Raw genomic sequence first — 26,335 nt, 5'->3', positions numbered from 1 at the left:
GGATTTATTCCTAGAGAACTAGTGTAATCCTTTGGAGATGTCAAAACACTCTATCCTTTTGTGCTGCCAGAGTTCTTAACGCTAATTCCTTCTAATCTGAGGAAACTCCCTCAGATTAGGTATATTGTCTAAGATCATTTGGCTTCATTTCTAGTTGCTTTCAGGAAGCCAAGACTCTGTATGCGTCCTTGGTTATAGATAGCTTTTTTTGCAGTGGCTTTCTCAAATGCTATTTGTTGTAGCAATGTATTGGTCATATGATCCAACTCACTATCTTCTGCAAGGCGAGAGTGTGTAGGTCCCAGGGCACTTATCTCATAACCTAGCACTATGCCCTTCTATCCTCAGGTTTCTTTATTTGGTGATGCAGTTCAATCTCCAGTTCAGTAAGTTGCACTTCAGAGTAAGAGTCAGCTTTCCCTGGGGTATGCTGATGACAAGTGATAGCACCAGCCCCAACATATGGCGGGGGTAGTTCCTGATAGGATGCACTGAGGTCTCTGGGGATGGCAGTTGAGAGGACTGCATCAGCTCCTTGTCCTAGGCAGGTAGGCATGCAATCAGCTTCCCTGTCACATGCTTGTCACAGGGCTTGCAACTTTCAGTTTAGATAGACACTATCTTTATCTCTAGGCCACAATGCAACTGAAGTTTGTGGAAAATGCCTGTCTGTCTACTACCAACAAAATAGCCCAAGGGAGAAACCTCTTCACCCAGCCAAAAACAAACAGCTCTGCTGGCAGTCTATACTCTATTGCAGGAATGCTGCCACTCTGCGTAGGGAGAGGGAGGTGAGTCCTACCCTTTATTTAAGCCCAGGTGATAGGCACACTTTTAGTGGAAAATAGTAATGTCTCCAAGTGTGCCTGTGTCAACCTCTAGTAAGAAAAGCCTTTGCTGCATCTGCAGTAGTAGGTCAGGGCACAGGAGAAGGGCACAGTCACCCATCTTGTCACAAATGTGGGGTTCTCAGGCAGGAGAGAAGTTGCAATCTGGTTCCTTTGTCCCAATGAGTGCTTTGGTGGGCTGCACCTCTCCCTCCCCTAGGAGTGGCCCACACCGAGGACTAGATCTCCAGGGATCCTGTGGCTCCCCAGGGTCCTGCTGGTCCCCTCTGGTTGCAGATTCAGAGCAGGCTGTGGGAAATGTTTGTGGGGAATCTGGTGATGCAGTGACACAAGGGCTGAGATTCCCTGAGCAGGGTAGTAGCCCACAGTGGTTGCACAACGAGTATCGCACCCACTGCTTCAGCTCAGGTTTGAGGGCAATGTGAGCCCAGCTGCACAAGCTGACCACCTGGTGCTCTGCCCACAGGATATTTCCAGATTACTATTGGCAGAATTGCACAGGTTTGCAAGGGCAGAGGGGCTCTCTGACAATTCACTTCTCAGCAGTTTGTCACATTGGTGAGGGGTGCAAAGAAATGCTCCTACCTACCCTTTCTATGGGACTCCAAGTTCCTTAATGGTCAGTCTCTCCCAGGCTCTTGCTGCCTTCCTTTTCTGCCTCACAGCTGTTTCCTGCATGGTCTCCAACAGGTTTCGACACTCTTATCTCAACTTTCCACTCAGGCCGTGATTATTCATCTATAAATTTGATCTGCTTTCTGAGGAGAACTGGCATCTGATATATCTAGTCAGCCATCTTGGGAAAAAACTTGAATGAACTCTTTTTTTTTTTTCAATTATGATAGAAAGAATCAGAAATCCCAAATATTTAGAAAAACCATGTGTATTTTATAGATAACTCATTATTGTCCAACCACCACCACCCCTTTTTTTTGAGACGGAGTTTCTCTGTCACCCAGGCTGGAGTGCAGTGGCACAATCTCAGCTTACTGCAACCTCTACCTCCTGGGTTCAAATGATTCTTATGCCTCAGCCTCCCATGTAGCTGGGATTACAGGCATGTGCCACCAAGCCCAGCTTTTTTTTTTTTTTTTTTTTTGTATTTTTAGTAGAGACAGGTTTTCACCATGTTGCTCAGGCTGGTCTTGAACTTCTGGCCTCAAGTGATCCGCCCACCTTGGCCTCCCAAAGGGCTGGTATTACAGGAATGAGCCAATATGCCCAGCCCCTTATATAATTGTCTTAACTGGACCTGAACATCTGGCTTTTGGCTATGGAGTTTAACTCATTAAAATTGTGTGTGATTACTTTTGTACTAGGGTTTATTTCTGCCATCTCCTTTTTTGTTTTGAATTTTCTTTGGCAGGTTTGGTTGTTTTTTGTTTTGTTTTGTTTTGTTTGCTCCTTCATTTGACAGATTATAGTTTCTTCGAATACTCTCAAGGTAATACAGACTATTTTTATGCTTCTACTTCTTATTTGTTAATATAATTGCTCATATTTAAAATTTTATTTTTCCATGTTTATTTTTAAGTATATTAACACCAGTATTTTTCTTCTATTTTTTATTATACTTTAAGTTCTGGGATACATGTGCAGAACGTGCAGGTTTGTTACATAGTTATACATGTGCCATGGTGGTTTGCTGCACCCATCAACCCGTTATCTAGGTTTTAAGCCCTGTATGCATTAGGTATTTGTCCTAATGCTCTCCCTTCCCTTGCTCCCCACCCCCGACAGGCCCTGGTGTGTGATGTTCCCCTCCCTGTGTCCATGAATTAACACCAATATTTTTCTTCTAAATTGGACCATCATCTTAGCACATTTTTATCTCTATTGAGTTTCTCTTCTACCATTTTTTTTCACGTTATGCTCTGCTTCTGTTCTATACTCATATCCTGAGGAATTTTAGATGTGGATTGTGATAGATGTTCTCTCTGCTCTACCTCTGCTTGTCCTTGTTCCCCTCAGTAGGAAATGCTTAGGAGTGACTGGATCTTCTGAACCTGTTGTTATCTTCTCTTTGCTAAAGCTGAGCTGATCTTGACACACTACCCTGTATTATCCACCACTGTTATTAGCTGGAACTGCTGTTGTCTGTCTGCCTTGTATTGAAGGTTGAGCAGGCAGCAATCCACCTTGGGCAGTGAAAAGAACCCAGATAGAAGGCTGTTTCCAGCGCATCTAGAGTTTCTGTTTCTCTTGTCTGAAAATCTTTTCTCTCTCTTTTGGGCATTCTTGGTTTATATCTTAATACCTTATATCTGTAAACCCACTTGAACTTCTGTAGTATCTCTAGGGTTTGTTTCTGAGAGGGAGTCAGCAGCCCATGCTAACTTGCCATTTTTTTTTCCAGGAAGCTAAAATCTTTATAATATCATTGTAATTCTGTATTTAGTACTAAATATTTTCGAATTTGTTCACCATAGCTTGCAAATGTAAAAGTGTTTAAGAATCAAGTTGGAACATATTTTTAACTTTTCTTTAATTTTCATCTTCCCAGTTCTGATAGTATCAGCAGTGATGAGGAGGAGCTAAGGACTTTGGGAAGCAGTGGTAGCGAAAGCAGTACTCCAGAGAATGTCGGACCTCCTTTCCTCATGGATGAGAACAGTTGGTTCAACAAGTGTAAGAGAGTTAAACAAAAGTATCAGCTTACCCTGGAACAGAAGGTATTTTAAAATTATCAAAACACACTTAATTTTATTCTGGTTATTCCCTTTGAACTGTGACTGCCAAAATATTTTTTAACTGAATAAAATTATTTATCCATTGCTGCTTCTCTTCTGTTTTTGAATTGTCCTCCTCTTAATGAAAAATCAGGCAGCTGTAGAAGATACTTTTGTTTGTTTACTTTTTCCAATTTTATGTTTTAACATAAAAACAAGCCATTATTTTAATAAGCAGTTTAATTTATGTATTTGAGATTTTAGTTTCTATGATACATTTTATAAAAGATGATTGGTTTGTGAAAATGCAGTGATTGCCTAAGCACGTACATCTGTTTTTTTGAAAATTAGATATTTTAGCAGCTCTTGTGTGTTAAGCACTGTAGTAGGCAAAGTGGAGTATATAACAGAAAGAAAACAAACTCTATTATTTTAAGGAGTTTGTAACCATTACTTTTTTACTGTATTTTCTATTTTTCTCTTTTCTTCTTCTTTTAATATCATTATTCATAGATGATATATATAAAGAAAGCCCAATGGAATTAGTGATAGAAATATTCAAAAAATTAAAAATGCAATGGGGAAATTGTCATAATTTTATAAATATAAATAATTTTATCTATACAGATAGCTATTGCTTAGAAAATATTTTTAAATCCAAATTACATAGCTATAAACATTTGCATAATGCATATGAAGAAAACTTTTCATGCGTTATTAAAGGAGACTTGTGGTACCAGCAAGAATTCAGACTAAGATAATCTGAAAGTATCTTCATTGCAAAAATCTGAAAATGCTGAGTAGAATACAATTTTTTAAAAGATTCATTCAGAGCTACTCTCTCAAGAAAAGGAGCTCACTAGGGATCAGAAACATAGACCTAACACAAGAAGAATACGTGCATATATTAGAGAACTGTAGGCCCCAGGGATGGGTGTGAAGGCATAATTCCTTAACCTAGAAACTTGCATTTTAACACCAACAGGGAAACAGCAGGTATAGGTCCCTGTCATTCAAGGCAGAAATTGAACCTAGAATGTAGGAGTGAGGTGCAAAATGGCAGAGTAAACAAATAAATTTGCAGAGAAACATTGATTACATGAAATAGCAAAAATAATGACCAATATGGGGTGACATTGGTACACTGAAATATGTTTAACTGGCTCTTTTAGAGGAGATGGAGACAGAAGCCCTCATTTGTAGTGTTTGCCAATTTTTCTGGGATAAATACCATCATGGCCAATTTAAAGCTACCAATATGACATCACTGAATGCAAAATTGGGAAGAGATGCACAGTAGAACAGCATTCCATAGTATTTCTACTAAGATAGATGAAATAGATGTAAATGACTGTAAGAACATAGATAATAGTTAAAATATGGTGAAATAATTAGAAAGTGATGAATTTTGAGCAGTTATTACCTTTGTGTTTAATATAATTTACTTAGTTGTAAATTTATATAATTTAATGTTTAATAACAGCAATGTTTAACAACTGACTGAAATTTCTGAAATTTAACAATCAGTTCTCGAGAGCCTATACAAGCCAGCTACAGGCCACCACTGGGAGTATGAAAGCAGAGCAGAACTAAAACACTGACTAAAAATATCAGAAAGAGTCAGAGATGCACAGTAGAACACCATTACATAGTATTTCTACTAAGATAGATGAAATAGATGTAAATGACCATAAGAACATAGATAATAGTTAAAATATGGTGAAATAATTAGAAAGTGATGAATTTTGAGTAGTCTTTTGAGCTAGTCTTTTGAGGTCTTTGTAATATAGTGAAGGAGGTTAGAAACATTTTTTAATGTGTGTGCCTGTTTCCAAAATTAACATTTAGAAGTTGCAATTAAGAGAATAGAAGTAGAATGTTTAATTTTCCAACTAGTAGAGGGAAAGAAAAGAAATAAGGAAAGCTTAATCAATATAATAGAAGGGAGCACATTAGAAAAAATAAGGATAGTGAAAAGAGAATGCAAAATGCAAATTACATATAACCAGAAGAGTCAACACCACCATAAAAGTAAATGGCAGAAACTTGCCAGTTAAGATAAACTCTTAGATTTATTGAAAAATAATTATAAAATTTAGCTGTATGCTATTGATAAGAGAGACACATAATACATAATGACATAAAAAGTTGAAACTAGGGGGATAAATATACTAGACAGATACTAACTAAAAGAATTCTATGTCAATATCATTAAACATAGACATTAAGGCAGAAAGCATTATTAAGACTAAAGAAAGACATTGCCTTTTTTAAAAAGTAAGCATTCACCAGCCGGGCCCGGTGGCTCACGCCTGTAATCCCAGCACTTTGGGAGGCCAAGGCAGGCGGATCAGGAAGTCAGGAGATGGAGACAATCCTGGCTAACACAGTGAAACTCTGTCTCTACTAAAAATACAAAAAATTAGCGGGGCGTGGTGGCGGGCACCTGTAGTCCCAGCTACTCGGGAGGCTGAGGCAGGAGAATGGCGTGAACCTGCGAGGCGGAGCTTGCAGTGAGCAGAGATCGCGCCACTGCACTCCAGCCTGGGCAACAGAGCGAGACTCCGTCTCAAAAAAATAAAAAAAAAGTAAGCATTCACAAAGAATATATATCAGTGCTGGACTTACATATGTTTAACAATATATCCATGAAAAATATGAAGCAAAAATTAATTAAATATCCAGAATAAATTGGTAATTCCATAATTATAATGAGAAATTTTAATGTCTTACGGAGTAATTTATAGATTGAACAGATATAGTGAACTTCGATAACACAATTAATAAACCTGATCTAAAATACGTTAAACGTTAACAATTAGAACGTATAACCTTTTCAAGCATATATGGAACAGCTATAGTGGGGTTTTTTTTGTTTGTTTTGTTTTGTTTTGTTTTTGAGACGGAGTCTCGCTTTGTCACCCAGGCCGGAGTGCAGTGGCGCGATCTTGGCTCACTGAAACCTCCACCTCCTGGGTTCAAGTGAATCTCCTGCCTCAGCCTTCCGAGTACCTGGGACTACACGCATGTGACACCACGCCTGGCTAATTTTTGTATTTCTAGTAGAGACGGGGTTTCACGACGTTGGCTAGGCTGGTCTCTAACTCCTGACCTCAAGTGATCTGCCCACCTCAGCCTCCCAAAGTGCTGGTATTATAGGCATGAGCCACTGCACCCGGCCAATCTTTTTATGGAGCACACTAGGTCACAAAACAAATGTCCACAAATACCAAAGAAATGATACAATATTATCATTTTAATATAACTTTTATACTAATGTAAGGTCATGTGAATAGTGCAGTAAAGTTAGATATCAATACAAAAAGTTTAGCACCACCCACATGCCACTCATGAAATTAAAGAAAAAATTGTCTAAATTATAGGTCAAAAAAATTGAGGAAATAGAATACTTTAAAATGAATGAGAATGAAAATAATGCATATTAACAGTTGTAAGTTGTCACACAACTTGTATAGTACTTGTAGAAATACTTAGATATTTAGAAAAGAAACAATGAAAATTAAAGAGATAAGTATCCAAGAAGTAGTCAAAGAACAACCAAACCAGTTCAAAAAGAAGGAAAGTAATAAAATAATAGATATTGGTGAAGTAAAAAAGAAACAGAATTAACAAAACCAAGAGATAATTATTTGAAAAAATTAATGAAATAAATTCTAGCAAGAATAATTTTTTTTTAAAATTAAGGCACAGATAATCTTAAGAATGGAAGAATAGACAGCACAACATAAATATGGGAGAAACTCTCCCAATAATTATTAGAGAATATTTTAATAATTTTATCATAACACCTTGCAAAACAAAGAATTTTTATAAATACTGCTTATCAAAACTGATAGATATATAGCCATTTAACAAATTGAATAAGTAGTTTAAAATCTTTCCAATCCCCCACCAAAAAAACTATTATGTATTGTTTTGGTGACTCTACCAAATACAGTCATGTACTACATAATAATGTTTTGGCCAACAATGGGCCATGTATGTGAGGTGGTCCCATAAGATTATAATGGAGATGAAAAATTCCGATCACTTAGTGATGTAGCCATGGTGATGTTGTAACACAATGCATTACTCGTGTGTTTGTGGTGACGCTGGTGTAAATAAACCTATTGCCCTGCCAGTCATTTAAAACTAACATATACAATTACCGAAAGTATATAATACTTGATAATGATAATAAAATACTATGTTACTGGTTTACGTATTTACTATACAATACTTTTTAGTCATTATTTTTAAATGTACTCCTTCTACTTAAAAAACAAAAAAGTTAAATGTTAAACAGCTTCAGGCAGGTCTTTTAGGAGGTAGTCCAGCAGTAGGCATTGTTATCATGGGAGATGACCGCTCCATGTGTTAATGCTCCTGAAGTCCTTGCAGTCGGACAATTGCAGTCGGACAAGAGGTGGAGGTGGAAGACAGTGATATTGATGATCCTGACCCTGTGAAGGCCTAGGCTAATGTGTGTGTTTGTGACTTCGTTTTTAACAAAAAAGTTTAAAAAGTTAAAAAGTTTTTAAAATATTTCAATAGAAAAAAAGCTTATAGAATAAGGATGTTAAAAAGAAAATATTTTTGTATAGCTGTACAATGTATGTTTTAAACTGTTATTACAGAAGAGTCAAAAAGATTTTTAAAAGTTTGTAAAGTAAAAATGTTATAGTAAGCTAAGGTTAATTTTATTACTGAAGAAAGAAAACTTATAAAAATAAATTTAGTGTAGCCTAGGTGTACAGTGTTTATAAAGTCTACGGTAGTGTACAGTAGTTGTAGGCCTTTACATTCACTAACTACCCACTCACTGACTCACTCTGAGCAATTTCCAGTCCTACAAGTTCCATTTCACAGTAATGGCCTACATAGTTGTGCCTTTTTAAAAAAAATCTTTTATACCATATTTTTACTGTCCCTTTTCTATGTTTAGATATATAAATACTTGCTATTATATTACAATTGCCTACAATATCCAGTACAGTAACATGCTGTACAGGTTTGTAGCCTAGGAACAATAGGCTATACCATCTAGCCTAGGTGTGTAGTAGACTCTGTAATGTTCATAGGTTGGTGTAAGTACACTCTGTAATGTTCACAGAAAGGCAAAATGGCTTAGCAACACATTTCTCAGAACATATCCCCATCATTAAGTGGCACACAACTGTAGGAGTGATCCCTATTTTAGATGGACTGTGCCTGAGAATAGAAAAAGAAGGAATAGTTTTCAATGAATTTAATGAACCCCAGTATAACTCTTATACTAACATAAGATCATATGAATATAATATCAAGTGGGAATGTGATTAGTATAAAACCAATAGTAAGAACAATTACTACAATGGCAATATCAATAGCAGTATCTAGTAAATGTGAAGATATGCATGGCCTATATCCTAGGAATTCTACTCCTAGATATATCTCCTCGAAACTCTTGGATGTGCGTACCAAGAGACATAACAGTGTGTCCACAGCAATATTGTTTATATTAAGAAAAACCTAAAGTGATCCAAATGGTCACTGAGAGAACAGTGACAGAAGAGTGAATAAACTGCAATATTCATACAATCGAATACTGTACAGTTTTTAGAGCAAATGAACTATAGCTAGGTTCATCAATATAGACAAAACATTTTCAAAAGGATATTGACAAAACCAGGAAAACTAAACAACGTATTGTTTAAGATGACACATATTTGTAGTAAAACTGGAAAGAAAAGTAAAGAGATGATAAACACAAATCTAGGATATTGTTACCTTTGCAGAGGAGACAATCAAGGAAGGCATTATATTGACTTTGAAAGTATTGGTGATTAATCTAGGTGGTGGATATGTGAGTATGCTTTAATTACTAATGTTTATGAATATATATTGTTTATATTAAGCTGTATATATATGAAATATTCATTTATAAAAATTAACTTTAACTTCTGAGATTTTATTGTAGAACAAACATTTGAGAATTATCAGGAAAAAATATAAAAAATAAGCTCTTGAAGAATAGTATTATCTACTCTTAACATGTATCATAAATCTAAAACAGGTGAAAGTTTATTAATGACACATGAATAGGGTAACATGTAATAGAAGAATACTTAAAAAAGATTCTAATTAATAATCCTTAGAGGAATTTGAAAGTACATTGCAACTAAAAAGAATAGAATGCCATGGGAAGAGAACAATCAGAAAACAGGAAAGAGATTTTGAAAATTAAATATATGATTTCCTGAATTCAGAAATTTAGTACAAAGGGTTCGAGGATAAATTCAATACGTTTTCCCAGAAAGCAGGGCAGAAGGACAAAGAGAAAGTAAAGAGTAAAAGGTTAAGAGATCATTCCAAGAAGTCTTATATCTATTACGTGTTTACTAATAATAATAGCTAGTAATTATACATTGTATGCAGTGTACCAGACACCGTTCTAAGCAATTTATCTGTATTGATTCATTTATTCCTTCCAACTAGGGTACTCTGATGGGTCCTACTTTTTTAGATGGTGAAACTGTGGCACAGAGAGCTTAAGTAACTTGCCCAAGGACACATAGCTGATAAGTGGTAAAACTGGAATATGACACTAGGCTGGCAGGCCTAACCAAAACATTATACTACCTCTCACTAATATATTAATGCTAAAATGTTAATGTCTATGTGTTTTTGAAAAATAATCACAAAGAAGCAACTTTCTAATTGGTCATTCTGTTTTTAGGTCTGTATTTTGAAGCTAGGAGTCATGCAATTGTTGTGAAGCTTAGAAATTACCATGTTTTAACTAAGTTTTGCCTTAAATTACAGTTTCTCAAACTTTAGAGTTTTAAATAATGGAGAATATATGTTAAATTTTTATATTCAATTAAGACAAATTTTTTACTAATTTATCAGTAATGCTTTGAAATTGTTTCATTACAATATAAATAGGAATAGCATTTAAGCTACTCAGCATTTATCTTCAGGATATGTATTAGAATTTTGCAGTTGGTATATCTTGATGATACTGGATTTCCAGGGTTACCTTGAAGAACTCTTACGACTTCGAGAGAACCAACTATCTGAATCTGTCTCCCAGAATAAAATACTACTACAAAGGATTGAAGATTCTGATCTGGCTCATAAACTGGAGAAGGAACAATTAGAATATATAATTGTGGAGCTTCAAGATCAGCTGTAAGTACAAGCCTTTTAGAAAAATGTTGGTAGTATGTAGACATTAAGACAAAATGTTGTGTTTTGATATAGGAGGCAAATTCCAAGAAATCTTATTGCCTGTTAAATTCTTTTTCACCTACACTTTTTTGAAAGTTTACTTTTGTTCTTGTTATTACAAAAGTAATCCATGTTAATTGCAGAAACTTAAAAAAATACAAGAAGAAGCTGGGTGCACTGGCTCATATCTGTAATCCCCCGCACTGGGGAGGCTGAGTTGGGCAGATTGCTTGAGCCCAGAAGTTAGAGACCAGCCTGGGTGACATGGCAAAACCTCATCTCTACTAAAAATACAAAATATTAGCTAGGCATGGTGGCATGTTTGTGGTCCCAGCTACTCAGGAGGCTGAGGCAAGAGGATCGCTTGAGTCCAGGAGGTCAAGGCTGCAGTGGGCCCTGATTGAGCCACAGCACTCCACTCTGGGTGACAGAGCAAGACTCTGTCAAAAAAAAAAAGGAATAAGATTAAGAAAATACAAGAAGAGAGTAAAAATTACCTTCAGTTGTGTTACCCAGCATAAACTGGTTATAACTTGGTGTATATTATTCCAAATGTATATGTATAATTCTTAAAGTAGTTATTGATTGACTGATTACAAATAGATGGTATTTGGACTAGTGCTACTCAAAGTATAGTGCTGGTATATTAACTGTTACTAGGTTGTACCAGAATGTCACTAAGCAGAGTTTAGGATAGCTGAGTTATTTTTTAAGAGCAAGACTTTTTTTGATGAAGAAAGCAGTATAATGAGCTACTTTCTGGTACAAGCCTCCTGTCACTGTTCAAAGCACTTGTACTAATCATATTTTGTCAGGCTTGCTTTGTTCAATTTATGGTGAAATTTTTCACATATTAATATTTAATCTTAAAAAATAATTTAAATTTTTTTATTTTGAAATAATTTCAAACTTTCAGAAAAGTTATAAGAACAGTTCAAAGAATTCCCATATGACGTTTCCTAGATTCATTATTTTCAACATTTTGCCACATTTGTCTTATAATTCTCTCCCTTCCCCTAAACACACATACATTTTTTAACCACTTGAGAGGTTGCATACATTATGGTCCTTCATTTCTTACTGCTTCAGTGTCATTCTTAAGAACTAAAATATTCTCTTATATGATCATAGTTCAGTTGTCAATTAAAGATATTTAAATTGATATGATACTTTCACCTGTAATTCATATTCCAGTTTTGTCAAAAGTCTAAATAATGTCCCTTACTACAAATTTTGTTTCTTTGGTACTGGGTCCAATTCAGGATTGTGTTTGCATATGGTTGTCAGCCACTTTAAACTTAGAACAGTTTTCAATCTTTTTCTTGCATGAGATTGATATTTCTAAAGAAAACTAGCTAGAATTCTTATAGAATGCCCCTTAATTTGTGTTTCTTTACTTTTTCCTTATGATTAGAATGAGCTTATCCATTCTTGGCTGGATTACAACATAAGTAGTTATGTTCTATTGGGGATGTGATACCCAGAGGCACATAGTCTGTTGAACCTTTATTAATGATACTAATTTTAATCATTTGGTTAAGGTGTTTTTCTCTTCTGTATAGTTACTGCTGTTCCTTCTGTTCCTTATAAATTAATTAACATGTAATTTATAAGTAGGTACTTTAAAAATTTCAGCTTTTATTTTGTATTCAGGAGGTATATTTGCAGGTTTGTTATGTGGATATGTTACATGATGTTGAGATTTGCAGTATGACTGATCCTGTCACCCAGATAGTGAGCATAGTACCCAATAGGTAGTTTTTCAACCCTTACCCCCCACCCTTCCTCTCCCTTCTCGTAGTCCCCCGTGTCTAATAATGCCACCTTTATGGCCATGTGTACCGATTATTTAACTACCAGCTATAAGTGAGAACATGAGGTATTTGGTTTTCTGTTTCTGCATTAATTCACTTAGGATAATGGCCTGTAGCTGCATCCATGTTGCTGCAAAGGATATGAGTTCATTCTTTTTTATGGCTGCATAGTAGTCCATGGTATTGATGTAGCACATTTTCTTTATCCAATCCACTGTGAATGAGCTCCTCGGTTGATTCTATGACTTTGCTATTGTCAATAGTGCTGTGATGAACATAGGAGTGCATGTCTATTTGGCAGACCAATTTATTTTCTTTTGGATATATACCTAGTAATGGTATTGCTGGGTTGAATGGTAATTCTGTTTTAAGTTATTTGAGAAATCTCCAAACTGCTTTCCACAGTCGCTGAACTAATTCATTCCCATCAACAGAGTGTAAGCATTCCCTTTTCTCCATAGCCTTATCAGCATCTGTTGTTTTGCAACTTTTTAATAATAGCCATCTGACTGGTGTCAGAATGGTTTTGATTTGCATTTCTCTAATTATTGTGTTGAGCATTTTTTCACATTTGTTGGTTGCTTGTATGTCTTCTTTTAAGTATCTGTTCATGTCCTTGCCCACTTTTTACTGGGGTTATTTGTTTTTTTCTTGTTGATTTAAGTTCCTTACAGGTTCTAGATATTAGACATTTGTTGAATGCATAGTTTGTGAGTATTTTTTCCCAATCTGTAGGTTGTCTGTTTACTCTGTTGATAGTTTCTTTTGCTTTAATTAGGTCCCACTTTTCAATTTTTGTTTTTGTTGTAATTGCTTTTGAGGACTTAGTCATAAATTCTTTTCCATATGTTACATTATTCTGCATATGGCTACCCAGCTATCACAGCACCACTTATTGAATAGGGAGTCCTTTCTCCGTTGCTTATTTTTGTCAACTTTGTCAAAGATAAGATGGATTGTGGGTATGTAGCTTTATTTCTAGGTTCTCTGTTCTGTTCCATTAGACTTTGTGTCTATTTGTGTAACAGTACCATTCTGTTTTGGTTACTGTAGACTTCCTTGTAATATAATTTAAAGTCGGGTAACGTGACACCTCCAGCTTTGTTATTTTTTATTAGGATTGATTTGGCTATTTTGGTTCCATGTGAATTTTAGAATTTCTTTTCTAATTCTGTGAAAAATGATGTTGGTATTTTAATAGGGATAGCAGTCAATCATGCAATTTGTTCTGTAGGTTGGTTTGGGCAGTATGGTCATTTTCACAGTATTGATTCTTCCAATTCATGAGCATGGAATGTTTTTCCATTTGTTTATGTCATTTGTGATTTCTTTCAGCAGTGTTTTGTAGTTCTCCTTGTAGAGATCTTTCACCTAATTGCTTAGATGTATTCCCAGGTATTTTGGCATGTGTGGCTATTGTAAATGGGATTGTGTTTTTGAGGTGACTCTCAGCTTGACCATTATTGGTGTATAGAAGTACAACTGATTTTTATACATTGATTTTATACCCTGAAACTTTACTGAAGTTGTTCTTCAGTTCTAGGAGCCTGTTGATGGTCGTCAAGGATTTCTAGGTATATAATTATATCATCAGGAAAGAGAGACAATATGACTTCTCTTTTACCTATTTGGATGCTTTTTTTTTCTTTCTTTTTCCTATTGCTCTGGCTAGGACTTCTAGTACTATGTTGAATAGGAGTGGCCAGAGTGGGTGTCCTTGTCTTATTCCACTTCCCAAGGGGAATGTTTCCAGCCTTTGCCCATTCAGTATGATGTTGGCTGTGTGTTTGTCATAGATGGCTCTTATTATTTTAAGATACATTCCCTCAATACCTAGTTTTTTGAGGGTTTTTATCATGAAGGGATGTTGGATTTTATTGAAAGCTTTTTCTATGTCTATTGATATGATCATATGGTTTTTGTTTTTTATTCTGTTTATGTGGTAGATCACATTTCTTGATTTGCTTATTTTGAGCCATCTTTGCATCCAGGAATAAAGTCTACTTGATCGTAGTTAACTAACTTTTAGAAGTGTTGCTAGATTTAGTTTGGTAGTGTTTTATCAAGTATCTTTGCCTCTATCTTCATTAGGGATACTGGCCTATAGTTTTCCTTTTTTGTTTTGTCTTTCATTTTGGTATCAAGATGATGCTGGCTTCCTAGAATGTGTTACAAAAGAGTTCTTCCTCCTTGGTATTTTGGAATAGTTTCAGTAGGATTGACACCAGCTCTTCTTTGTTTGTCTGGTAGAATACAACTGTGAATATATCTGGTCCAGGACTTTTCTTAGTTGGTAGGTTTCTTATTACTGTTTCAGAGCTTATTGCTCTGATCAGGTTCTCAATTTCTTCCTGGTTTAATCTTGGGAGGTTGTGTGTTTCTGGCAATTTATCAATTTCCTCTAGATTTTCTAGTTTGTGTGCATAAAACTGTTCGTAATAGTCTCTGAAGATATTTTGTATTTCTGTGGGATTGGCTGTAATGTCAACTCTGTCATTTCTCATTGTGCTTATTTGGATCTTCTTTCTTTTTTTCTTTGATAATAGCTAACAGTCTATCAATCTTGTTTATCCTTTCAAAGAAATGATGTTTGGTTTTATTGATCCTTTGAATAGGTTTTTATGTCTCAGTTTTGTTCAATTCTGCTCTGATTTCAGTTATTTCTTTTCTTCTTCTAGCTCTGGGGTTAATTTATTTTTGTTATTTTAGTTCCTCTAGGTATGAAGTCAGAGTGTTGATTTAAGATCTTTCTAACTTCTTGATGTAGACATTTAGTGATAAAAACTTTTCTCTTAACACTATTTTTGCTGCATCCCAGAGATTTTGGTATGTTGTACCTCTTTTTCATTTATTTTAAAGAATTTTTAAATTTCTGTCTTCATTGTTTACTGAAAAGTTATTCAGGTGTAAGTTGTTTGGTGCCAATGTGATTGTGTGATTTTGAGAGATTTTCTTGCTATTCACTTCAATTTTTCTTCCACTGTGGTCTACATATAAGCTTGGTATGATTTCAGGTTTTTAGAAATTTATTTGGACTTGATTTATGGCCAAGCATGTGGTCAAACTTAGAATATGTTCAGTGTGCCGATGAAAATGAAGTATATTGTGTGGTTGATGGGTAAAATATTCTTTAGATGTCTATTAGGTCCAATTGGACAAGTCAAATTTACATCCAGAGTTTGTTAAGTTTTCTGCGTTAATGATCTGTCTAATGCTGTTAATGGGGTGTTGAAGTCCACTACTATTATTGTGTGGCTAAGTCTTTTGTAGGTCTAGAAGTACTTGCTTTATGAATCTGGGTGCTCCAATGTCAGTGCGTGTGTGTGTATGTGTGTGTGCATGTGCGTGTGTGTGTGTATATATAAAAATATGTATATATATATGACAGTTAAGTCTTTTTGTTGTATTGAACTCTTTATCATTATGTAATGACCGTAATGACCTTCTTTGTCCTTTTTTAGTGTTGTTTTTTTAAAGTATGCTTTATCCAATATAAGAATAGGACCCCCTGCTCTTTTTCGTTTTTAGTTTGCATGGTAAATCTTTCTTCATGTCTTTACTTTGAGCCTGTGGGTTTCATTATATGTGAGGTGGTTCTCTTGAAGATAGCAAGTGGTTGGGTCTTGTTCTTGCCTCTCTGTGTTTTTCAAGTGGGGCATTTAGACTATTTACATTCATGGTTAATATCGCTATGTGATGTTTTGATCCTACCCTGGTGCTGTTAGCTGGTTGCTTTGTAGTCTTGATTTTGTAGTCTCGATAGGGTCTGCAGGCTATGTATTTAAGTGTGTTTTTGTGGTAGTACATATTGTTATTTCATTTCTGTGTCTACAACTCCCTCAAGGATCTCTTGCAAGACTGTTGGTAATGAATTCTCATAGTGATTGCTTGTCTGGAAAATATTATACATTTCCTTTTCTTATGAAGCTTAGTTTGGTGGGATATTAAATTCTTGACTGGTATTTCTTTTCTTTAAGAATGCTGAAAATATGTTCCCAGTCTTCTCTGGAGTGTATAGTTTCTGTTGGGAAGTCTACTGTTAGCCTGATAGGATCCCCTTTGTAAGTGATATGACCCTTTTCTGTAGCTACCTTTGAGATTTTTTCTTTCACATTGACCTGGAAAGTCTGAAGATTCTGTGTCTTGGGGGTGGTCATCTTGTATAGTATCTCATAAAGTTTCTCTGAATTTTTTTGAATTTGTATGCCAACCTGTCTAGTGAGATCAGGGAAATTTTTCAGTTCCAGAAGTTCACTTTAGTTCTTTCTTAAAATGACTATGTTGTCATTCAACTCTTAGATCATTTCACTGGCTTCCTTGAAATGGATTTCAACTTTCTTTTCAATATTGCCATCTAGATTTTGAATTCTATGTATGTCATTTCTGATATTCACTCTGGTTAGGATTCATTGCTGGGGAGCTAGTGTGATCCTTTAGAGGTAAGGAAATGCTCTGACTTTTTGAATTGCTAGAGTTCTTGTGCTAATTTCATCTCATCTGAGGGGGCTAGTGTTTCTTTTTCTTTTATAAACTGCTCACATTTGGATGGGGCTTGTTTTCATTTTCTTTTTTTTAATCCCTTGAGGGTTTGACTGTTGTGTATGTTGTGTACAGTTGGTTTGCTTTGTTTTTGGGTCTTTTCAGAGGGCCAAGGTTCTGTAGGGGTTCTTTAGTTTGGGCTAGTTTCCTCATTGGGTTTCACAGGCATTGTGTGCTAAAGGAATTTATTTTTGTTTGGTGGTGTAATTCAGGCTGTGATGCAGTAGATGGCATTTAAGAGTAAGGGCTGGCAGATATGCTTACTCAGTTATAAGCCTCCTTTGTATTTCAGTGCCTTCATAGCAGTGCTTTGGGGGAGAGAGAGATGTAGTGGTAGGGGAGATGTGGTGAGGGGAGATGTGGTTGGGGGAGATGTGGTAGGGGGTAGATATTGTTGGGGGGTAGAAGATTACCCCCTCACTAAGTCTGTTCCTGGGATTTGGGGGAACCCCTCCAATCATGGATGTCCTGCCTATGTTTCCTTAGCCCTAAGGGGGACACTGGTTGGCTGCATACCCCCTCCTTTAGGGACCTCTCAAGCTGAAACTTAGATCACCAGAGACTCACAACTCCCTGGGGACCCACTGGTCCTCTGAGCTTGGCAGAGTCAGAGTAGGTTGTGGGATATGTCTTTGGTGGTCTGGTGATGAACTGGGTCAAGGGTAGAGGATCCCCAGGCAGGGTGTTGGTGCCACGGATTTATAGCTCGTGTGGTGCCTGCAGCCCAGGGTTTTTAGCCTTGCAAATGGCTGTGGGATCCCCCAAACAGATCTCCTTCCAGTGTCTGCCCCAGGAACAGACCTAACCAGCTAGATTTGTCCCAAGCTTTCTGTGCTGAAATTGCTGGGCTGTCCCAGGTGTTCCAGGCCATGGGGCTCCCTCAAGCAGAAGGTATGACTGGTCAACAGACTGAACCCTTCCCAGGCTGGTCTTGTGGAAGGAAGGATGCCCAGCTCTCTTGGCAGCACATGAACTCACGCCTCCCTGTTTGTGTTCTCAGAGTGGGGGCTTCCTCCTCACTAGAGCTCTAATCACAGATCCCAGTTCTGAAACCCTGGGCAGTGTACTCCAACCCTGGGAGGTTGGGACTAGGCCTGCAGCTTTGTCCTCTGGCCCCATGGGGTTGAACACCAGCTGTGCTGGGGAAGCTAAACTGCTCCCAGGTCACTGGCAAAACACTCAGGTGGGGCAGTGCAGGCTGTGTTCTGTGCACCCTCTTACAGGAATGGCCAGGCAGGTGGCTTTGAGAGGAGCTGGAAGACAAGGGGGCATGTGGATCAGCCTTGCCCAATCCCATGAGAAAGGGAGCACTACTTTCTCCTGGCTTTGCAGTCAGTAGGTGGTACAGTCACTCAGATCAAGATGGAGAGACTTAGGGGATGGGAACCTATGGTTGCATTTTGCTGTAGCTGTCTCATGTTGCACAAACCCTTCTGAGCTCTGCACAGGTTTGAGCTCTGCCTCTGCATACTCTGTGGGCAATTCCTTTGCCAACTCAAATGTCTGTGTGGGTTGTGGGATCTTTTATAGTTAGGATCCCAGAGGTGTGGTGTTCTGTAGTTCCTTCACTCCCCCCTTACTTTGGCTCTGTTCAGGACAGAGAGTTGGTCCTTGTGCTAACAGATTCTATGCAGGCTTTCCAACTTCCTTTTCAACCTTGGTGTCTGCATCGCCTCTCTCTCAACTTTCAGTGTTTTCTCTCAAACAATCTGTTTGAAATGTGATGGTTTACTTGATATTTTGGTTTCTTTTGAAGGGAGATGTGTTTCCTGGCTATATCTAATTGGCCATCTTGTCCCCTCCCTCCTAAAAACTTTCCTAGAATTGGACTCTGCAGACACTGTCCCAGTAGCAGCCCAGCTCCACTTCCTCCTTCCAGTGTTATTTTGTAACGAGATACTTTGAGACTAAGTAAATATAAAAGATGATTTTTTAAGTTAGAAAGTTTTATTAAGGAACAAAAAATTTTAATATTTTTTAGGAATTTGTATTTTGATGAAAAGAATTATGTTTACATATTTTTTTCCTCTGTTTTTTTAATGGTATTTTAAAGAGAGTTTGTCCTATGGGGCATTACTGGGTAGGGAAGAGGTTAACACCTTTCTTAACCCCTTGCTTCCATTAGCAGGGAGAAAAATATCAAGAGCCAAACAGTAGAGATTTCAGGTTATTAAAAACCAGATTTCTGGTTTTATAAAATTATAATTTTACAATTAAAATATTAAGAAGTTAATTTCATTTTTCTTTTACAAACAATACTGGTAGTTTAAATGCCTTTAACATAAAAATAATTATGAAATCACTTTATTTTTTCAAAAGAGATATTTTCATTTGAAGAATTAAATTTAAATGGATCACATTTTTCTTACTTTGGATAATTGAAAGGAAACAAAGACTTTCAAACTTTCAAGTTTGAGAAATTAATCTACCTGAGTTATGATTTTGTCATATTTCTGGATATAGGAGTGCCATTGATCTTCTTGATTTTTGCAAAGGAAGCTTTCAATTGTCTTTAATAACTTTAATTTAATACCTTTAATTTTAATTAAATATTACTGGAGCAACAAAAAAAATTATGGCCACTGATCAGAATTAGACGATTTTCTTGAGTTTAGAGGTTAAAGATTTACTTTCATATAGTATGGCTTCAATTTCTAGATAGGTGTAAGGCATAAATTAGTGTCTTATAAGATTTTTTCATACAAAAACCACTTTTGAGGATACTGAACAGGAGCATAAGATACATTTCTTTGTGAATGTTCACAATTCACTACTTTATCAGAATCAGCTTTAAGAAATGCAGAACAGTTTGGATATTTTTGCAGCTATAGTGAAGGAGTGAACATGTTTTATCCTTATCTTGCTGAGATTTTTAAAAATCAACTGTCAAGAAGGCCTACAATCAAAGTTGGGCATTGAAATTTCCTTTGTTACTCCTGAGAAGATAAAAGTAGCCCTCAGAAAATTAAAATTGTAAAGGAAAAGGCCAGAGAAGGAATACTGACAGGTAGAATATGAGGCATGTAATATTTGCTTCTACATTGTGTTGATTTTTTTTCCTAGGCAATTTAAATCCTGAGTCACTTATTTTTGTGTATTTCTTGGTGATTAGATGTATTTTGAATTACTGTTAAAATGCTTTTTGATTATGTCTTTGAATACTCATAAAATCTACACATTTTGTAGTTTGGGCAACAGAGTACAAGTTAGTGTGGAGTATTACAGGAGCATTCTAAAGCTGTCTTGAAAATCAGGACTGTGCTCTACACTTTCCAGTTGTGAGGTCTTAATGTTTTGGCACCTCTGTTTCTTCATCTATATAACAGAGATAACATACTCACTTTGTGAACCATTATGACTATTAATGGTGTTAGGTATATAAAAAAGAAGGCATTCAAAGGTTTATTCCTCTGCTTTTATATATGGAAACCTTAAAATCTCCTTCATAAATTCACTCAGGGAGATAAGTAGAAAATTAAAACCTTATGTCAAAATGCTACAGATCAAACAATGAGTTTTTACTCTATCATATTATCCCCAAGTTCCAAGAAACTCACTTTTGAGTTCTGATTTCCAAATGGCAATGGGATTAATCTTTAAAATAATAGTGTAGATTTGTATGTACCATGCATGTGAGTAAGACATATGTGTTTGCTTCTTAACAGGTATCACTTGTAACTGTAATTCTTTTTGTCAGTCATATGTTTGATGCAATACTAATTTAAAGTATTTTAAAAGGCATTGACAAAGGTATATTTGAATGATTAAGATTATGGTGGGCCAAGCACAGTGGCTCATGCCAGTAATCCCAGAGCTTTGAGAGGCCAAGGCAAGAGAATCACTTGAGGCCTGCAGTTCAAGACCAGCCTGGAAAACACAGCAAGACCCCGTCTCTACAAAATACAAAAAATTAGTTGGGTGTGGTGCTGTGTGCCTGTAGTCCTAGTTTTTTGGGAGGAACTATGATGGCATAAGTGCATTCCAGTCTGGGAAACAGAGTGAGACACTGTGTCCAAAACAAAGAGAAAAAGATTTTGGTGGGTAGAATATTTAAGTATTGAATCATTTCAATCTACTATTATGATTGGTAATAATAGTATAATTTCATTGGGAGATACAGGATTATTCTAGGTTTTGGTTCTTATGGTTTTATGGAAATCTGTGTATAGCTTGCCTTTAGTTTGCTCCAGTAACTGTTTTAACTCTTATTTATATATTAAATTTTATTCAATAAAAGAAATATAAACAAGCTTAAATTGCCAATTGTACTTTGGATAAGTATATGGAAAGTATGTTAAAAGATTAAAAAATGTATTCAGTTTATGGCCTTTTCAAAACTTATTGTCATAATTATTTATGCTAATTGGTGGGAAAACTTCAGTTTTGAATTTAGTATTTTTCAGTAAACATATATTTAAATGTATACTTTGTACCTGAGATTGCCCAAGTAGTTGAGAATATCGACAACAATAAGGCATGTTCTCTTTTTACATGGGATTCAAAATCTCCTGAAGTAGTTAGATTTAACATCATCAATCACATTGTTACTTGAAGGGTGCCATATATAAGAGAGGGGTTTTGTCAACATCAGAGGTACAGACTGTCAGATAGATGATCTATTGTACAAATGATTCTTTGTAAAACATGCATTCCAACCTCAGGAATAAATAGCCATGGAACAGCATGCAAAGCTTGAACACATCTGTCATATTTAACACCAATAATTGTTTTCTATTTTGTTTTCCTCGTTAGCTGATGAATGTTTTTTCTCTTTATGGTTTGAAAGATTATGGCAACAGTGACCTGTCCTATATGGTTTCCTAGTAAAGAAACTGAAATGTCACTCATAGTGAAATATAAGTAAAGAATAATTCATTGTTAAAACTAGGCCATTGTTACAGTTGAAAAGCCAATTTAGTGTAGTTCATATTGAATACCGATGGCATGATCTATCAGCCTACAAACCGTAAGTCAGTGATACTATGCCATTCTGATGTACAAGTTTAAGATGAGTGGTATGAATCCTAACAAGAGTGCAATGACGACATTATAATGGACAGATTATGACAGTTCCTACTCATCTGGCCATGTGTACATTTTGGCAGGTAATAATTCTAATTAAAATTTAAAATTAAAATCATGTTAATATGTATTATATAATCTATTGCCCATATATGGATGAAAAATCAAGAAAATGTATCCAGAAGAGAAAAATGCCAAGCCCCAGAAGGGTAAAACCATGTTCTGTTGCACTTCCTTGGGTATTAATCGGAAATTAGATATTACAACAGGAAAGAGTAGTAATTTGATATTGATAGTATTTCCTCTGCCTGCAGAAAGAGCAAGAACGACTTTGTATTGTGGTTTGAGTGCCAGCTTACCCTCAGTATAATAGATCATAAAGTAAATTATTAAGGTTTTTGACTGCCATCCTTGACCCCTAGACAGCATCTCTGGACCCACCCAGGGCCTGGGCAACTCACTGCCCTGAAGGGAAGGACACAAGCCTGGCTGGCTTCACTATCTGCTGATCCTGGAACCCTAGGGCCTTGAGTGAACATAGGTGGTAGTCTGGTAGTGGTTGCAGCAGTGCTTGGGTGAGACCCAGTGCTGTCCTAGCTTCAGGTATGACCTAGTGCAGTCCCAGTGATGGTGGCCATAGGAGGGCTTACATCACCACACCCCCAGTTCCAGGTGGCTCAACACAGAGAGACCCTGTTTGTTTGGGAGAAAGTAAGGGAAAAGGACAATAGTCTTTTCTTGGTAATCCAGAGAATTCTTCCAGATCTTATCCAAGACCACTAAGGCAGTACCTCTACGAGTCTGCAAAAACCACAGTGTTATTGGGCTTGGGGCCCAACTCCCATTGACTACCTGGAAAGCCTTCTCAAAAAGAATGGGCACAAACATGCCCAGACTGCAAAGACTACAATAAATAGTTAACTCTTCAATGCCCCAAGACTGACAAATGTCTACAAACATCAGACCATCCAGGAAAACATGGCTTCACCAAATGACCTAAATAAATCAACATAGAGTCCTGGAGAAATAGAGATATGTGAACTTTCAGAAAGCGAATTCAAACAGCTGTTTTGAGGAAACTCAAAGAAATTAAAATAATACAGGTAAGTAATTTGGGATTCTATCATAAATTTAACAAAGAGATTGAAATAATTAAAAAGAATCAAACAGAAATTCCACAGCTGAAAAATGCAATTGATATACTGAAGAATGCATCAGAGTCTCTTAATAGCAGAATTGATCAAGCAGAAGAAAGAATTAGTGAACTCAAAGACAGGCTATTTGAAAATTCAGAGTCAGAGGAGACAAAAAAAAATAGAAAAAGAATAAAGCACACCTGCAAGATTTAGCAAATAGCCTCAAAAGGGCAAATCTAAGTCATTCACCTTGAAGAAGAGGTAGACAGAGAGATTGGGTTAGAAAGTTTATTTAAAGGGATAATAACAGAGAACATCCCAAACCTGGAGAAAGATATCAGTATTCAAATACAGGAAGGTTATAGAACATCAGGCAGATTTAACCCAAAGAAGACTACCTTGAGGCATTTAATAAACTTGCAAAGGTCAAGGATAAAGAAAGGGTCCTAAAAGCAGCAAGAGAAAAGGAACAAGTAACAGCCAAAGAGCTCCAATATGTCTGGCAGCAGACTTCTCAGTGGAAATCTTACAGGTCCAAAGAGAGTGACATCACATGTTTAAAGTACTGAAAGAAAAAAACTTATCCTAAAATAGTATATCCAATGAAAATATCCTTCAAACATGAAGGAGAAATAGACTTTCCCAGACACACAAAAGCTGAGGGATTTCATCAACACCAGACCTGTCCTACCACAAATGCTAGAGGGAGATCTTCAGTCTTCATGAAAAGGATGTTAATGAGTAAGAAGAAATTATCAGAAGGTATAAAACTCACTGGTAATAGCCACAGAAAAACAAAGACTATTATAGCACCATAACTGTGGTATGCAAACCACTCTTAAGTAAAAAGACTAAATGATGAACCAATACAAAATAACTACAAGAATTTTTCAAGACATAGTACAGTAAGACATAAAGAGAAACAAAAATGTAAAAAGCAAGGGGATAAAGTTAAAGTGTAGAGTGTTTATTACTTTTTGCTTGTGTGTGTGTGTGTGTTTATGTAATGAATGTCATCGGTTTAAAATAATGGGTTATAAGACAGAATTTGGAAGCCTGATGGTAAGTACAAATTGAAAAACATAAAACAGATACACAAAAAATAAAATGCAAGAAAACAAACCATAACACCAGAAAAAATCACTTTCACAAAAAGGAATACAGGAAGGATGAAAAGAAGAAAGAAAAGACTACAAAGCAACCAGAAAACAACAAAATGACAGGAGTAATCCCCTTCTTATAGATAACAATATTGAATGTAAAGAGACTAAACTCTCCAACGAAAAGACATAGAGTCGCTTAATGGATGAAAAAACAAGACCCAAAGATCTGTTATCTATAAGAAACACACTTTACCTATAAAGATACACACAGAATGAAAATTAAGGGATGGAAAGAGATAGTCCAAGCAAATGGAAACTGAAAAAAGAGCAGGAGTAGCTATACTTATATCAGACAAAATAGATTCCAATCCAAACTATAAGAAGAGAGAAAGAAAGTCCTTAATGATAAAGGGGCCAATTCAGTAGGGGGCTATAATATTTGTAAATATACATGCAGCCAACACTGGAGCACTCAGGTATGTAAAGCAAATATTATTAGAGCTAAACAGAGAGAGAGATCTGAGTACAATAATAGCTGGAGACTTTAACACCCCACCTTCAGCATTGGACAGATCTTTCAGATACAAAATCAACAAAGAAACATTGGACGTAATCTGCACTATAGACCAAATGGATCTCATAGATATTTACAGAACATTTCATCCAATGGCTAGAGAATACATATTCTTTTCCTTAGCACATGGATCATTCTCAAGGATGCACTCTATGTTAAGTCACAAAACAAGTCTTAAAACATTCAAAAAAATTGAAAAAATATCAAGCATCTTCTCTAACCACAATGGAATATAACTAGAAATCAATAATGAGAAATTTTTGCAAACTGTACAAACACATGGAAATTAATATACTCCTGAATGACCAGTGGGTCAGGAAGTAATTACGAAGGAAATGAAAAAGTTTATTGAAACAAATGTTAATGGAAGCACAACATATCAAAACCTATGGGATACATTGAAAGCAGTCCTGCGAGGGAACTTCATACCTATAAGTTCCTATATCAAAAAAGAAGAAAAACTTCAAATAAATAACCTAATGATGCATCTTAAAGAACTAGAAAGGCAAAAGCAAACCAAAATTGATGGAAGAAAAGAAATAATAAAGTGCAGAATAAATGAAATTGAAATGAAATGAAAACTTTACAAAAGATTGATGAAAGAAAAAGTTGTTTTGAAAAGATAAACAAAGTGGACAAACCCTTGCTAGACTAATGAAGAAAAAAGGGAGAAGACTCAAATAAATAAAATCAGAGATTAAAAAGAGAAGACATTACAACTGATTCTGCAGAAATTCAAAGGATCATTAGTGGCTACTATTAATAACTCTATGTAAATAAATTGGAAAATCTAGAGGAAATGGATAAATTCCTAGTTACATACAACCTACCATTATTGAATCATGAAGAAATCCAAAACCTGAACAGACCAGTAACTAGTAATGAGATTTAAACCATAATAAAAAGTGTCATAGTAAGGAAAACCCAAGGACCCAATGGCTTCACTGCTAAATTCCACCAAACACTTAAAGAAGAACTAATACCAATCCTACTCAAACTATTTCTTTTTTTTTTATTATTATTATACTTTAGGTTTTATGGTACATGTGCGCAATGTGCAGATTAGTTACATATGTATACATGTGCCATGCTGGTGCGCTGCACCCACTAACTCGTCATCTAGCATTAGGTATATCTCCCAATGCTATCCCTCCCCCCTACCCCCACCCCACAACAGTCCCTGAAGTGTGATGTTCCCCTTCCTGTGTCCATGTGTTCTCATTGTTCAATTCCCACCTATGAGTGAGAATATGCGGTGTTTGGTTTTTTGTTCTTGTGATAGTTTACTGAGAATGATGATTTCCAATTTCATCCATGTCCCTACAAAGGACATGAACTCATCATTTTTTATGGCTGCATAGTATTCCATGGTGTATATGTGCCACATTTTCTTAATCCAGTCTATCATTGTTGGACAT

At 36.0% G+C, this 26,335-nt stretch overlaps 1 protein-coding gene across 7 annotated transcripts in view; it reads left to right on the top strand.

The window, feature by feature from the left end:
• The window catches only part of RUNDC3B (RUN domain containing 3B), a 214,674-nt gene that overhangs the window by 137,194 nt on the left and 51,145 nt on the right, over positions 1-26,335 (top strand). For all 7 annotated transcript variants that reach the window (XM_054559119.2, XM_054559117.2, XM_009243045.4 and 4 more), the window contains 2 exon segments: positions 3,352-3,520; positions 10,533-10,690. In XM_054559119.2, coding sequence (XP_054415094.1) covers positions 3,352-3,520; positions 10,533-10,690 — 327 coding nt within the window.

Source organism: Pongo abelii, chromosome 6 (genome assembly GCF_028885655.2).
Source record: "Pongo abelii isolate AG06213 chromosome 6, NHGRI_mPonAbe1-v2.0_pri, whole genome shotgun sequence".
NCBI lineage: Eukaryota > Metazoa > Chordata > Mammalia > Primates > Hominidae > Pongo > Pongo abelii.
This window is presented reverse-complemented; position numbering and strand designations above follow the sequence as displayed.